Here is a 14,665-nt window from a genome sequence, read left to right on the forward strand (position 1 = left end):
TAACGCAGCAAGGCCAGGAAGTGGAGGATGGAACCAAATAAGGGTCTCGGAGATGGGCCAGGAGATGGGATCTGTGTTAGAAGGCAAGCGGAGATGAAAAAGAAGGAAGTCAATTCACGAGAGATCCCCTTTGTGATGGAGATGAGTGGTGAAGAAGATGGGGGAATACCGTTGAGATGGACGCTTTGTGTTGGGCATGAGTGTCACACAAGGCTCACTCCTCTCACTTCTCTCACTTCACTTGGCTTGGGAAACGCCTCACTTTGGCGTTCACCCAATCAAATGCCGACCCAATTATTAAGGCAACAATCCCAGTTATGGCCTTGTGCCTTGTGCCAGTGCCCTCCTGCCTTGTGACAATCACTGACTCGCAATTAATGCTTTGCGATCATGCCTTGACTCGTGATTGCTGCCTTGCTTACGTTGTAGTTGGTTGCATGTCAGCATGTGAATTGTCAATTGTCAATTGTGATTTGTGAAGCCTCTGATGACATCAGCTCGCTGTTGATTGGGAGACACAGGAGTATCCCTCTTTTACCTACTCTGGATTGTTAGGAGGGGAAAACTGAAAGTTCATTTCTCGGGTCTCTTTGTTGAAAAGCAACCATCTTTGATCAACGTTGGATTTCTTAATACCGTCCGTCCGTCCCCCACAAGTCCATGACTAAAAGCCAACATCTTACGGGCCGAGCGAAAAATATGAGGGACGGCAGCTCGCCGGCCTAACGCGAAGCTTTCGCTTAACCTCGGGGCATCCCTTCTTAGCACGCCTGGCATGGGCATCCTCACCCGCACGTCATTCGTCAATCGCTCACTCATCGTTCAGAACTTCAGATATCTCCTTCAAAATCTTCAATTGCCCTTCTCCCCCTTTCTCTTCTCCTTCCCATCCGGCAGATCCCATGAACCCCCCCTCCACACCGCAATAATGTCGTCGCGCCTTGCCCTTCGCGCCGGCCGGGACCTCGCCACCCTCTCCGCGCGGACGACCAGACGATCCACCCCCTCGCTCCTCACCCGCCACATCTCAACCCGCTATGCATTCCCTGCCCTCCGCATCGCTGGCCAACGCCGAGCCTTCTCCCTCACCCCGCGCGCGCGCCTCGCCTCCTCTTCCGACGCCCCCTTCGACCCCGCGCAGTTCCAGCGCGAATCGGACCAAGTCGACGTGTGCATCGTGGGCGGCGGGCCGGCGGGGCTGAGCGCGGCGATCCGGTTGAAGCAGCTGGCGAACGAGGCGGGGAACGAGGAGTTCCGGGTGCTGCTGCTGGAGAAGGCCGGGGAGATCGGGGATCATATCGTGTCGGGGAACGTGATGGAGCCGAGCGCGGTGGATGAGCTGTTGCCGGATTGGAGGAGTCCCGACAATCCGAACGCGTTCAAGGACATCACACCGGCGAAAGAGGATCGGATGCGGTTTTTGACGAAGAAGAGGGCCATTCCGCTGCCGGCGCCGCCGCAGATGCATAACACGGGGAATTTCATTATCAGTTTGAATCAGTTTACGAAGTGGTTGGCGGAGCGCGCGGAGGAGGTTGGCGTCGAGATATACCCCGGGTTCGCGGCATCGGAGGTGCTATACAATCCGGATGGGAACGTCATGGGGGTAGCAACGAACGATCTGGGGATTGGGCGCGATGGGCAGGCGAAGGATTCGTTCGAGCGGGGCATGGAGTTCCATGCGCGAGTCACTTTGCTGGGGGAAGGGTGTCACGGCAGTCTCACGAAGCAGGTGATCAAGAAGTATGATTTACGGAGGGACAGTCAACATCAGACGTACGGGCTGGGGATCAAAGAGGTGTGGGAGATCGACCCCGCGAAGTTCGAGCCGGGCTTGATCGTGCACGGGATGGGGTATCCGCTCCCCTCCGACACCTACGGTGGAAGCTGGATGTACCACTTCGGCGACAACCTCGTCAGCATCGGGCTTGTCACCGCCCTGGACTATCCGAACCCATGGTTGGCGCCCTACGGCGAGTTCCAGAAGCTGAAGCACCACCCCCTCTTCGCCTCGACCCTCGAAGGCGGCAAATGCCTCTCGTACGGCGCGCGAGCCCTCGTCGAGGGCGGATTCCAATCAATACCGCGCTGCGCGTTCCCCGGCGGCGCGCTGATCGGCGATTCCGCCGGGTTCGTCAACGTGCCGAAGATCAAAGGCACACACACCGCAATGCGGTCAGGGATGCTGGCGGCGGAGTCGACGTTCAACGCGCTGTCGTCCGCCGACAACGGCGACGTGTTCTTGTATGAGTACGAGGACCGGCTGCGCGAGTCGTCAATCTGGAAGGAGCTGAAGGAGGTGCGCAACATGCGGCCGTCATTCCACACGCCGTTGGGCATGTACGGCGGGATCATGTACTCGGGGTTGGAGGCGTTCGTGTTGAAAGGCCGAGCGCCGTGGACGCTCAAGCACGGGACGCAGGATCATGCGGCGACGAAGACGGCGGATCAGTGCAAGAAGATCGAGTACCCCAAACCGGACGGGAAGCTGAGCTTTGATATTATGACGAGCGTGAGCCGGACGGGCACCAACCATGAAGAAGATCAGCCGGTTCATTTGCAGGTGAAAGACTGGGATAAGCATACAGCGATGGACTGGCCGAAGTACAAGGGGGTAGAAAATCGATTCTGTCCGGCGGGTGTGTATGAGTATGTTGAGGATGAGTCGAAACCACATGGTGTGCGGTTCCAGATCAACAGCCAGAAGTAAGTGCTCCTCTGCTTGATTGTCGCCTATTGTTATGCTCACAATACTGCAGCTGCGTACATTGCAAGACTTGCGACATCAAGGACCCAAGCCAAGACATCAATTGGCAAGTTCCACAAGGAGGAGAAGGCCCGAAATACTACATGACCTGAGATCGATTGCAATTTTGTAACATGTTTGAGCAGTTATGCAGGCGCGGGAATGTGAGCTTGTATTATTAGAGTACTTGCCGTGAGGTGTAAATATGGAAATGTTTGGATCATGTAACAAGCTGGCCTCAACCTGAAGACACCAATACCCAGGCCACACACAGCAGAGTACAATTAGATTAGATGGTCTCACCACCAATGGACAATGGCCACTCTCATGACGCGGCGTGCTGGAAGGGAGCTCGTGTCAAAAGTACTCCGTTGCTAAAGCCGACTGCGACTGAAACGATCATCTGACAGGTCATGATTGCCTCAGGTACTGAGGCTCCAAAGAGCTTACGACAATGGAGAGCTGAAACCGGTTCGGATGGACAACGCCTCCAACGGACAATGAAATGGCTGTGACACTGTAGTAGAAAGTAGCGGACGTCATCCAGAGGTACCTCAACGACAACGGTTGGTGGAAGCAGGGTGATGCACGAAAAGCATCGAGACTTGGAGAAGTCGACGAACCGCATCCGGGATATCAAATCGCTCAGAAACCTCCTTTAGGAATTTCCAGATTACCCGAAAAGGAGAGCGTTCGCATATTACTCCGGATTCATCTCCAGTAATTCCTCTCCAGTACGGGCCAGAATAAGGAGCGGAGCGCTTGCTGTGACGGAAGGGTACGAATAGGCGCCGGCTTCATGAACGCCAAACCTCAAACTTGCCTCGGAGTTGGTTCGTCGGACAGAGGAGCCACGATCAATCAATCCGAGCTGGATGTCCGTCAAGCGGTTACGGGTATGGAATTCAGCGCTTCGGAGTGGAGTCGAGCTTCGGAGTGAGAAACTGAGGATAGGAAGTCCGAGGAGTGAGCATCGTCACGACGGTCGTTGAGGGTGGGAATCCAGAAGACCTCGAGTTTAAGAACGCGAAAACAACGCGTCTTCCCGTGAACTGCTCAGTGACTCATTCTGCAGGTTCTTGCATCCATTGTGAAACATTTGTTTGCTGTCCATCAACCAATCTACGCTGCAAACAAAGTTGCCCAATGAGTCAGAGAGAAGGGCTGCAGATCCGGATCATTACTCGGCCCGGCCATGGCCCGGTCCACCAATCAGCACGCGTGTGCGCATGGACGATGTTGGGTCTATCAATCGACCATCCGCGTCGCGTCTACAAGCGCCCAGCCTCAACCTCGACCTTGGTATTGTCCCACCGACGATACCTGACGTCCGCTCCACCTCGAAATTGCCGCCCCGACCTATTGCATATCGCAAACGATGCCCAAAAATAAGTCATCGTCCACCAAGAGCGGCAAGCAGCGACGGTTTCATCTCAGTAACCGCCCGCTCCAGCGTGTCCCAGCCCAGAACCTCTGCGGTGCTGTCTATGTCTATCGCCATGGCCCAGCGATGCGTCGCACAGCGGGATATAGCCGCCTCTCGAAACATCCGGAAACATTGAACCCCAAATATAGAAGCGCGACGTGAACGGTCCAGCGTTGTCTGAGGCTCCACGCGCGACTGTCTGGCAGTTGATCTGGGTTTCATCGTCGTGGAACGGCGAACTTGATACTGCTTTGGGGGGGAACTCCTCGGGTGAGGTTCACGCTTGATGCCCGTTGCTGCAGGTTCGCTCCACCAATATGGATGGATACGCGTGGATCTGGTTTCAATTTCCCGGAGTTCATATTAAGCGTGTTCGCCCTTCGCATATGTGCTTCGCCTCTCGATTTTGTTCCTCAGTCTCTGTCTCTATTTCTTGCATCTTGCATATTTTCCTACACGCGTGTCTATTGCATTTGTGGCGCGGGTCTCCCCTTTCCTTGTCATATCCAACCATACCCAAGGAGCAGGCCTCCGTCCTCTAGACTAATCCTTAACCACCAAAAGAACGCGCTCAACTAAACCAGTGTGTAAGTCCAATCCATTAATGTCAGTTGGTTCAAGTCTCATTATGTCAGGCGGGCACCACCATGGGCATCTATAATATCAACACCCATGTCCGCCAGAACACCCCACCGTATGAAGGTCTCCAGTATGGCAGTGCCGTACCCTATCAGACGTGTGGGAATGTCTATCCGGACTCTTCCCCCGAATCCGTCCTTTCGCGTCATACCCATATGACCACTCCCGAGCGGTCCCCAATGCGCGTTGTCGGCCAGGCCATTCTCCCACGCATTCGCTGTCAGGATCAGGTCACGGAACCTTCGGCGCCCGGCCCAATCCGCCACAGAAAATCCGCAAGCGCAAGTTCTCACCCTTCGCTGTATCCGTACACACTTCGGCGACCGTCATCGATCCACCGTGGCACCAGCCCCCCCAACAGTGACATTGTCTCGCCTTCCTCCGCTGTGTCAACCGCTTCTCTCTTTGAGTCTGCGTTCAGCTCCGCCCTAAACTCTCCCATCTCTATCACCGGCAATCATCGACGTCGGTCGTCCCTGGCTGTCATGTCACGTGAGCCATCTCAGCAATCCTTCGCCGGTCGTCCAGGCCACTCTCGCGCTGGTTCAGCGTCAAGTGTGGACGAGGCCGTTCTGAGCCGTTACTCCTATCCGTATCGGACCGAACCCCAATATGTCACTGCGGCGACATACCCCCCCAACTCGGCCACTCATCTGCCGAGCACAAGCTTTTCCAGCCAGTACAATGCAGATATATTAGCTCCGTTCACCGATACCGCCGCGGCTGGCACGGAGGCTCCGCAGGAGTCCAATTGCCTCACCAACTACCTCACGTCTACCAATCCCACTCCCATGCTGATCTCCCGCGCGACGCGGAACGACATTGGAGCGAAGCACTTCTGGTTCGACGTGCGCAATCTCCGGCGTTGGGATGGCTTCTGTGTCCAGACCATCATGGACCTCCCCACCATCCCCGGCCTTCTCGCCATCTCACTGAATGCCGACGAATACTTCCCTCTCCCTCCCCGCACCAACCCCACGCCAGAAACCGAGTCGGCGCTCGTGGATATCTGGAAGAACACGCTCGCCTTCAAAGTCAACGCGGGCCTGAAGCTCTGCAACAACAATCTCCGCATGCATGCCGTCTCCAACCCCACATCCGGCGCCGTCAATCGCCCGGATTTCGTCTCCAATGCCCCGGGTGACATCGAAAAGACTTTCCGTGGCCACACCCGCGGCCGCGTCATTGGAATCGCCAAGAGCTACGAGGAGTGGAATACCAGCCTGCGCACCGGCAACGCCAACGACCAATGCAAATATCTCAAAGGCCTTGCCCATCTCCACTACCTCCTGCGCGAGAACGGCTGCCGATACGGCTTCATCATCACCGAGATCGAGCTCATCTGCGTCCGTGCCGGCGGCCCCGCGAACAACATCCCCACCGACTTATCTGCGTCCACCAACAACGCCGCGGCCACCGGCGCTGAGGATCCGAACAACTGGCCGATCTACGGCTGGCTCGAGCTCGCCGCGCCGATCAAGCTCGCCACGTCCCACGAGCCGACGGACGTTACCGACGCCGGTGCGCACCCCCCGATGACGGCCGCGTTGGCACTGTGGTTCCTCAACATGCTCGCCGCGGACCTCGTGCTGCCCGGCCAGCCGTCCTGGCGCATGGAGGTCGGGGGGCCGGCGGCGTGCTCGCGGAATCGGTGCGAGCCGCGCGACGAGTGGATGCCGAAGGTGTTCACGCAGTTTGAGAAGCGGGCGGCGAAGAAGGCGAGAAAGTGGGTGTTTCCTGATGAGCCGTTTCAGAGAGGCGAGGCGAAGCGGGAGAAGTAGGCCGATGAAACTGAAGGGAGTCGAGAGGTGCACTCCATGCTAGGAGTCGAGGGTAGATGGGAGGCTATCAATCCGTCTGGAACGGACTTGTCGAGCTACGATGGCTCTTGCATTGGAAGGCGTTTGATGTGCATTGATTTGCATTAGTCTGTTGGCCGAGCTCAGTAATGGGGCTTTCATGCCGCCGAGAAACATTAATACCATAACCACACAGTAGTGTCTTCCAATGATCACCTCGATACAGCATCGTGGAGCAATTTGTACGAAATCGCCCATCACGTGAGTTCCTGATGCGAGTCGTCGCGAGTCGTCGCGTCAGGTCGCGTCAGGTCGTGTCCGCTAGCCGTTTTAGGAAAAAACCAAGCGTAAGGCACTGGAACTTCCTCCTGTGACCTAATCACTTGCACTTTGTCTCCATCCCGATTCATTTACACGTCAATATTGTATTAATTTCCGACCTATTGCCCACACTATTCAGAGCTTCTATACCAATTGCCGTGTATCCTAACTTCTTACTCCGGAAGGCTAGTTACCGACTCTCAATTGCGCTGCGTTAGTCTACCTCCTACAAATCGGTGTTCAAGTCACTAATTCAACTTGACACCCTCTTAGGCATCACAACCCACAACCCAAGCAGCATCATGTCTGGCCTCACCGATTACCTCACACAGTCGGACACCAAACGTACAGTACACAATCAACCCTGATTGTCCCTGCGGCTAAAGCAACCTAGGCAAGGCGGACGAAGAGGATGTCTCCCCCGCCACCAAAAAGGCTCGCACCAGCGACAAGCCCAAGACGCTCCGTCAGCTCCAATCCATGCCGCTCGACGACCTGGCCGAATACGCCTTTTCGCTCCAGGAACAGCTCGCTGCCCGGCCACCCGCTCCCCCGCCTCTGAGCGATGAGGAGTTGGAAGCGAAGGCGGTACAGCTCATCGACATCTGCAGGCGGGAGATCAAGAAGCAAATGAAATGGCAGCCGAGTTGCAAGCGGGGGACGACGAAGTGGAGTTACCAGGGGATGGTGCCGAATGAGGATGTATTCTACCGCATGGTGCGGATCGAGAAGGGGAATAAGGGGTGGAAGAAGAAGCAGATGCCGATGGCTGACTTTCGGAGGCGGTTTGGGCATGTGGAAGCGAGTGTAAGTGAATGGATGGTCGTTAGATACCAGAAGCCGTGGCTGACACCAACACTAGATTCGATATGGAACCTTGATGATTACTGGAGACCATGTCAACGTGCAGTGGGATCCTGAGGAGAAGACATTCAAGCTTAGCGGGACTTATGGCTTATAGGCATACGTCTATTATCGATCACTAAGGAGATCATCCGGCAAAGGCTGCGATAGTTGGGAGACTCCTTCGGATGACGTTGACAGTGGCACAAGACGAATAGGGACGAGTGTATCATTATTACGTAGAGTTTCTCTCTGTCGATACTGTAATCATATTTAAGAGGGTCGGTTTGAGCCGCTCCTGATTACTCTAAATATAGGTAGTATAAGGATAGCAATCTGATATTGACGTCAACCTGTGCGAGCAGGGAATTGGATATAAAACTGTAGGAAAACTAAAGCAGAAGAGCAGTAAGTGTACACTTGTCATGCTGGAATGTCCATTACCACGAAAAGCCTTCAGTGTGAAGGTAAACCTCGGAAGCTCCACGACCAGCAAGCACCCGAGTCTGTGCCAAAGATGCCGCCTCACGGACGTCATGCGTCATACTATCAGGGCCACAGACAGCAATTGCAACACTCTCTCCAGCATTTGCTGTCCACTCTTCCAAAAGACCACTCAAATGGGGTCTGCCTTGGGAAACCTGCAACCACTCCCCGCGAGACTTCGTAGAGGAAACCTTGACATCAATATTCTTTTCATCCAACGATGGTGTTCCGGAGCTTCCGTTTCTGGAGTCGCCAGTAAGATGGATGGCCACGCTTAGCGCTTCGGCACCAGGATACCGCTCATGAAGACGGCCAATTTCTTCCACGAACCACTCGCGCACCTCTGGCTTACGCGCCGCGAGAACAACTTGAATCAGCGTCTTCTTGGCATCTCTTCCCTTCTGGCGCGCCAGAATATCTTCGACGAGTGGAAGAGTAAACCCGGCGCCTGAGCCGCCAGCGATGATCACGGCTCGGTCGAATTGAGCGAACGATTTCAGCGCGATGCCGCCAAACGGCCCTTCAAGCATAACTGGAATAGAAATTCCCGGCGATTTCTGAGCAATGGCTGCCAACCGTCCGGTAACGCCCCGGGCAGATTCAATGTAAAAGACCGCTTCGCAGGGACTGGTCCCGTCCTTTGAAGGGGGCAAAGAGCAGATGGTGAAGGGGTGGGAGGTCAGTGATTGAAGACCAAGGTGACGGAAGCTAATGAATCGGACGAAGAAGTGCTGGCCTGGGTGCCAGGAAAGGCGGAGTGCAGCTCTGGTTGCGGCACCACCCGATCGCAAGGGGACGACAGCCTTAATCATGCCGCTTGGAAGGGGGGTGAGGACAGCTTTATGGGAGAAGCCGTATAAGAAGAGAGACTTGAGCTGTGAGTACCAGAGCCCACTGAGGTAGACAGCTCCGGCAGCAATGAAGTAATCCCTAGATGACCGTCAGTCCCAAATCTTTGTAGGTATCAAGTCCAACTTACACAGAGGTAAGCGTGAAACTGCAGTGGATAAAAAAAAAGACAATAAACACAACTGCGGCAAGGATATGCGTAGCTTTGAAGAACTCGTAGAATCGTTTCCGCAGCGGAGCCCAAGAGAAGAACGTCAGATAGGCCTGGGGAATTAGAGCCGCGACGCCGGTCCAGTAATAGAGGTTTGCAGTCCATTGAGCTCCCAGGTCGCCTTGTGAACGTCGATAAATGATGAAGGGGAACGTATGGATCAGGGCCAAGACAAGCATTGCCCACGCAGAGTACTGATGGAAGACTTGGAGCTTCTCATGCGGTACTCCAGTCGCGAGTGTAATCCAGTTGGACTTTGATGCCAGTGCTCTGTACCAGTTAGTCGGTTCTCATTTGGAAGGCTACGATAGGCTCACAAGTTGAACGGTAGAATAGCCAAAGCCATCCAGCCCGTTCTAGTAGCGATGGGTGGGGAGTTGCCAAAGGACTTAGTTCCATGGTTGGGCCAATAGTATGGCTTTGGTCCTAGAGTCAGGATGAACAGGTAAACAATGGCGGTGGCAGTGAGGAGCAAGACTCCAAGGCTCGGAGTAAGCCATCTGATGGCTCGGAAGTTGTATCCCTTGTACGAGAGATATCGGAAGCCTGCTATTACTTTGGATAGCGGCCCTTTGGCGCGGCTTTTCGGAGAGGAGGATCGAGAGAGCAAATGTATCAAGGTAAAGACGCCTATTGTCGCAAGGGCAAACCAGAGCGGCGCGCGAGCATAAACCAAATCGCTGATATACCTATGGTACTTTCAGTTAGTTTCAATGATTCGGGATACAAATAGAACAAACCTGAACCCCTGCTAAGGCCGGTTGCTTACCAGTATCTCCAATTTCCTCTACTCCATGCGCATTCCTCTGCGGTAAGAACCTCCCTACAAGTGGCAGTGCGGGAGGAATGCCATTCTAGCGGATAGTCAAAAAATGGTAGTCCTTTGGGCTTCTCGGCCTCCCCTCCGGACATGGAACCGTGATTCATTTTGGTGGTTGATGTGCCCGCTGTTTAGTCAGGGATAAGAAGTAAATTTTGGTGTTACTGCAGCACGAAGAGTATGGGAGAAAGGTTGTCGGGGGTTCATATAAGGTTGCTAAGCTTGAGTCTTTGCTCCCAGTGCCACGTGAACCTGATCAATGGCCCGGAATCCCTTAATTTCGCCATCACTATGGTTCGTCACGGCTCGTTCTCCGCCTCGGCGTGACTGATTTTCGTGGGGATGGTTCTGGTTTCAGGACCGAGAATTGCTGGCCGTTAGATATAACAGCGAGCATTTGAGCAAGTTTATATATTGGCCCCTGCACTTCAAATGCTCCCCTAGCATCCAAATTAATTGTGATGGTTTGACTGGCTATTTTCCATGCACCATGGATTTTAGCACTGTTCTAACTTAAACTGTCTCAACTAGTTAGGTCACTAGCGATTGTGATGGCGGACACTAAATAAATTGAGCGGGGATATGACCCTAATGAGTAACAATCATCTGCCTTTGCCGCCTTGCCCTCTGCATATTAGAGACGAGTGGCTAGTAGACGAAGCAGACGAGAATGCCCGGATTAACGAAGAAGATGAAAACTGGAAAAGCAAAACTTGTGAAAGAGCACGAACATTGTGTTATGGTTCCAGGCCTGTGGCCTGTCTCCTGTATGATAGTCACGTGACTAAGTCAACTGTCGAAGTCTTAGACATCGCGCACGCGTCGTAGATAGCTCTTCTTCTTTTAGCTTTGCAATAAATGAAAGTGGTTCTCGTAACTTCTGCGATCAAACCGTCTCACATTGGGCGTTAGAAGATTGGAAAAACGTGGTTTGGAGTGAGGAGACGGCGATCGTATTACTTCATAATAGAGGTAGTTATCGGATATGGAGCACGAAAGACAAGGCGTTTTCAAGGAGCTATACCCGGGAGCCGCGGAAAGGATATACAGAATCTATGTTCTGGACCTGCTTTTCGTACGATAAGAAATATCTGTTCCATTGCTGGAGGGCGGAAACGAAAAAGGAGAAAATTGACGCGGAAAGAGTATTAGAAGAGGTGAACGAATTGCTTGAAACTATTTATTGAGAACAGTGAGCTTGAAACAGGTATTGCGAGGATGAAACCCATTATGTAGAGCGACGAGTATATGTATTTGGAGTACAGCGACTTCTTTGACGTAGGAATTCCTCAGAACCAAATGCTATCGAGCCATGCTAGCCATAGATGAAGAGAGTGAAAATAAGGAAACGTATTCCAAAAAATAGGCAGAAGTTGTTAAAGCCTAGCAAACTTGTTAGGAAGACCTGCCGAAGGAGAAGATCCAGGCTTGGATAGCGCGGATTCCACTACATAGTAGATAAACAATTGAGCTAGAACGAGAGAACGAGGATAAGAAGGTAAAGATTGAGATAACGCAAATTTCCTAATTTGAAATAGATCGGAAACACTCGCTGGTCTGGTCGAGCATTACAAACGGTATCACACTGCCGCTTACCAGGGCAAGCAGCTCGCAGAATGCATACGCGGATTTTCTGATAGACTCTGATCAAGACTCCAGTCTCGACAGCATTGGAGTTGAGACCACGGAGCCACACATCCAGGGAGCACATGTCGGTCCTCAGGCTAGGATGCATGGTAGGAGTATGTTATGCAAATAAAAACTCATCGTATAATCGGGTGATCACGCGGGGGGTTGAATTAGATTGACCTACTAATCTTCACTAGCATCACGCAAACCACGATTCTCATCAAGATAGACCTAAGCCTTCTTTCGTATAAGCTAACACTTCTAAAGCACTCGAATTCATAAAATTTTGGCGGAGCAATGCTGAAGGTGTGTAGATGTTCACTGTTCCGATTCTGTTCAGCCAGTCCAACCCATCAACCCTCTTTCAGCGGCTTGGCGCCTTGGCCCCAATTAGCCCTTCTGCGACGCCGCTTACCCGATTTACCTTTTCCGTGTTACCCTAACTCCAAAAGAAAAGCTGCATCCCTCCTTGTGATGCCAATGCTTCCGGCTCCTACGCGCCCTCAAATCCAGCTCAAGACCCACGGTTATACCAATTCCGCGGCGTCATATCTACCTGCTTTCTTATCTTGTTTCTTCTCTCCTGAGAACTTCATACCCATCAATCGCATGATGAACGAGCCCTTGCGTTTGCCTATAGCCGCCGGTTCCGCTTCGATAGTGCAAGAATAACTCTCGGAAGATCCGCTGCTGGTGTCCGTGCAAGGAGGGGGCAGGAAGTATGGGCAATCTCCTCCAATGTACAAAGCAAGATCTGGCATCTTGTGCATCTTGGCATACTGCACTTGGAAGGTCTGTTTGGAGTTAGTTTTCTGGTTCAACGTGTGCCTTTGGGGCACCCTGGGACCCTGATGACAAGTGACTTACTTTGAGACTGCCCAGCGCTTCCTGTGTTCTGCACTGACTCTGCAACTTATCAAAGATCCGCTGCGCATGGAGCTCCTCTGGCGGCTTGGTGTTCCGTCGACAGCGATCGGACGGGGAGAAGATGTGGTGATCACCTAAGTCCTCTGGCCGTCCTGGACAATATTCGAGGGTTTCGTTGAGGATGATATCGCTTTGGGCAGCAAAACGGCCCGCCCAATAAGACCGCGGTTGCGGTTCCTCGACCTCTTTCATATTCGAGTGCGGTGGCGGTGTATGAAAGCAGGACATGCTCCTTAAGGGGGGCTGTCGTCGCGGGCCTTCATGGTCGTGACTCACATCTCCCGGCTTTCTGCCTGATGATGACTGAATACTCGTCCTTGTAGGTGAGTGTTCGATTCCTAGCCTCTTTCGGACTTCCGCTATTTCGGTGAACTTGGATGAAGCAGAGCGGAGATTCACCGCCGTTGCTGGGGTCCGTGGAAGTAGATCCGGAACTGACTGCTGCCGCAAACTCGGTGAAGGAAGAGATGGATTCAATGGCCGCATCAATTGTCGATGCTGAATTGTCTCGCAGAACGACTTGGTTTGTGGAAGCCGTAGAGGCTCACCCCATTCCACGGGAATCGCGGGCGATGGCGTCGGGATTCGACTGGCAACCGATCTCCTGGCCGGCGTTGATCCAATTCCCATATTGCTGACATTGCTCGACTCATTTCGAACGTCTGCCCTGCTTTCGGATGCCTCGGCGATGGATTGAAGTGCCGACTGTGGAAGCTCCTTCCGTCGAATCTCGTGTCGCCCTGTTGCCAGTTCATTAGGAATGCTGCTGGTAATCGGTTCGCGCGGAACGCTCTCGATGTTCACGGTCGTCGTCGCTAGTATCGTAGCCTGGCTTCTACTGGAACGGAAGTTCTCCTTGCCTTGTGACTTGTTGATGCCCTGGAGCGGAGCATTTAGGACCGGCGCATGCAGATTGGGTTGCGTGATAGACCTGGGTGTCTGCGAGGTGGTGAAGTGGCTGAACGACTCATCTCGGCGTCTGCTGCGCAGGTTCTCTTTGTTGACAGGTGATGGAATGCGAGATCGTGGCAGAAATGTTGTGCTGGTCGATGATGGAAGCCCCTTGTTGCTCTCATTAGTCTCCTTCTTCAGGACGAGATTCCCGGTTGTAATTCTTCGAGGCAGAAAACCGCGCTTTAGTCGCTGGTCTGTACCGGTATGAGATCTCGCGAGCTGTTCGCCATGCACTGACGTGGTTGGTGTGAGTTGACTATCGTCCGAGCTATCGGATGCCTTCCGATTCTCTCCTGACTTCGAGGGCCGCTTCTTGTGCAGTGCTCGGTTCGCTAAGGGTCGCAAAGAGTTGGAAAAGTTCGTGATCGACTCCAACCGTTGAAGTGTTTTGCTTTGTGTGTTGTTTTTGGGTTTACGGGTGGCGATCAGCGGACGAGGATTGCCGGTAGAACTAGCTACTTGATGCATGGTGACTTTGAGTTCCAAAAAGCAGTGATTGAAATTTTGAAGAAAGACTGTGACGAACTATCGACAGAGGCAAGCCGTCATGAGGAGTGTTTATCTGTACATTTACTGGAGTGGGATGAAATTGGGGTGACGGCGAGTGTGAATGTGAATCTGGAAGCTCCGCATAGGTAAATAAACAACACAAGATCGCACCTGCTAGGCTGGCCACCAGGTGAATCTTGAAGTCCAAAGGTTCACTAGTAAGCAAATCAAAGGCATGAGTTTAAAATCAGCATTGCAGTGGAATCCATCAGTTGCAGCGTGGGCGATATCAGCTGTGACCCCTTAAAACCTAGCCAGGGAGCGATGAGCAGAGAGGACCTTTACGGTCGAAGAATTCTACCGTTAGTTTTACAACCAAGACGATCGCAGAAACCGACGTCATTTTGGACGTGAATATGCTGTGTTGCATGTCGATCGAAATGGTAGCCATTGACCTGGTTTATTGCTTGGTCGCGTACCGTCGAGCAGAACCGTGGATGAAGAACCCGAGATACCCCTATTTGAT

The 14,665-nt window shown here is 53.1% G+C and overlaps 6 protein-coding genes across 6 annotated transcripts; 4 read left to right on the forward strand and 2 right to left on the reverse strand.

Moving 5' to 3' along the window:
- Nucleotides 1-433: 433 nt before the first annotated feature.
- On the forward strand, nt 434-3,256 carry P152DRAFT_458119 (electron transfer flavo protein-ubiquinone oxidoreductase-like protein). The gene is made up of 2 exons (XM_033679382.1): nt 434-2,706; nt 2,760-3,256. The coding sequence occupies exons 1-2, from the start codon at nt 929-931 to the stop codon at nt 2,857-2,859; spliced, it is 1,878 nt and encodes a 625-aa protein (XP_033534575.1). The 5' UTR covers nt 434-928; the 3' UTR covers nt 2,860-3,256.
- Nucleotides 3,257-3,898: 642 nt separating this feature from the next.
- P152DRAFT_331639 (uncharacterized protein) lies at nt 3,899-4,349 on the forward strand. Its single transcript, XM_033675270.1, has one exon. It carries the CDS (start codon nt 3,976-3,978, stop codon nt 4,306-4,308), a length of 333 nt encoding a protein of 110 aa, XP_033534576.1. The 5' UTR covers nt 3,899-3,975; the 3' UTR covers nt 4,309-4,349.
- Nucleotides 4,350-4,665: 316 nt separating this feature from the next.
- P152DRAFT_331646 (uncharacterized protein) lies at nt 4,666-6,612 on the forward strand. The gene is made up of 2 exons (XM_033675271.1): nt 4,666-4,759; nt 4,808-6,612. Exon 2 carries the CDS (start codon nt 4,820-4,822, stop codon nt 6,590-6,592), a length of 1,773 nt encoding a protein of 590 aa, XP_033534577.1. The 5' UTR covers nt 4,666-4,759; nt 4,808-4,819; the 3' UTR covers nt 6,593-6,612.
- Nucleotides 6,613-7,010: 398 nt separating this feature from the next.
- On the forward strand, nt 7,011-8,053 carry P152DRAFT_331654 (uncharacterized protein). The gene is made up of 4 exons (XM_033675272.1): nt 7,011-7,144; nt 7,205-7,276; nt 7,326-7,738; nt 7,794-8,053. The coding sequence occupies exons 2-4, from the start codon at nt 7,234-7,236 to the stop codon at nt 7,890-7,892; spliced, it is 555 nt and encodes a 184-aa protein (XP_033534578.1). The 5' UTR covers nt 7,011-7,144; nt 7,205-7,233; the 3' UTR covers nt 7,893-8,053.
- On the reverse strand, nt 8,024-10,499 carry P152DRAFT_458122 (ferric-chelate reductase). The gene is made up of 4 exons (XM_033679383.1): nt 10,090-10,499; nt 9,638-10,009; nt 9,240-9,590; nt 8,024-9,190 (listed from the first exon to the last, which is right to left on the reverse strand). The coding sequence occupies exons 1-4, from the start codon at nt 10,245-10,247 to the stop codon at nt 8,215-8,217; spliced, it is 1,857 nt and encodes a 618-aa protein (XP_033534579.1). The 5' UTR covers nt 10,248-10,499; the 3' UTR covers nt 8,024-8,214.
- Nucleotides 10,500-12,507: 2,008 nt separating this feature from the next.
- On the reverse strand, nt 12,508-14,328 carry P152DRAFT_331660 (uncharacterized protein). The gene has a single exon (XM_033675273.1). The coding sequence runs from the start codon at nt 14,116-14,118 to the stop codon at nt 12,574-12,576; it is 1,545 nt and encodes a 514-aa protein (XP_033534580.1). The 5' UTR covers nt 14,119-14,328; the 3' UTR covers nt 12,508-12,573.
- Nucleotides 14,329-14,665: the final 337 nt, after the last annotated feature.

Source organism: Eremomyces bilateralis (genome assembly GCF_010015585.1).
Source record: "Eremomyces bilateralis CBS 781.70 unplaced genomic scaffold P152scaffold_8, whole genome shotgun sequence".
In the NCBI taxonomy this organism is placed as follows: Eukaryota; Fungi; Ascomycota; class Dothideomycetes; order Eremomycetales; family Eremomycetaceae; genus Eremomyces; species Eremomyces bilateralis.

Coding starts and splice junctions, on each gene's coding strand:
- P152DRAFT_458119 (XM_033679382.1), top strand. CDS start 929: ATGTCGTCGCGCCTTGCCCTTCGCGCCGGCCGGGACCTCGCCACCCTC. Junction 2,707..2,759: donor TTCCAGATCAACAGCCAGAA/GTAAGTGCTCCT, acceptor ACAATACTGCAG/CTGCGTACATTGCAAGACTT.
- P152DRAFT_331639 (XM_033675270.1), top strand. CDS start 3,976: ATGGACGATGTTGGGTCTATCAATCGACCATCCGCGTCGCGTCTACAA.
- P152DRAFT_331646 (XM_033675271.1), top strand. CDS start 4,820: ATGGGCATCTATAATATCAACACCCATGTCCGCCAGAACACCCCACCG.
- P152DRAFT_331654 (XM_033675272.1), top strand. CDS start 7,234: ATGTCTGGCCTCACCGATTACCTCACACAGTCGGACACCAAAC. Junction 7,277..7,325: donor CACACAGTCGGACACCAAAC/GTACAGTACACA, acceptor AAAGCAACCTAG/GCAAGGCGGACGAAGAGGAT. Junction 7,739..7,793: donor TTGGGCATGTGGAAGCGAGT/GTAAGTGAATGG, acceptor CACCAACACTAG/ATTCGATATGGAACCTTGAT.
- P152DRAFT_458122 (XM_033679383.1), bottom strand. CDS start 10,247: ATGAATCACGGTTCCATGTCCGGAGGGGAGGCCGAGAAGCCCAAAGGA. Junction 10,010..10,089: donor AGAGGAAATTGGAGATACTG/GTAAGCAACCGG, acceptor AAAGTACCATAG/GTATATCAGCGATTTGGTTT. Junction 9,191..9,239: donor AGTTTCACGCTTACCTCTGT/GTAAGTTGGACT, acceptor ACGGTCATCTAG/GGATTACTTCATTGCTGCCG.
- P152DRAFT_331660 (XM_033675273.1), bottom strand. CDS start 14,118: ATGCATCAAGTAGCTAGTTCTACCGGCAATCCTCGTCCGCTGATCGCC.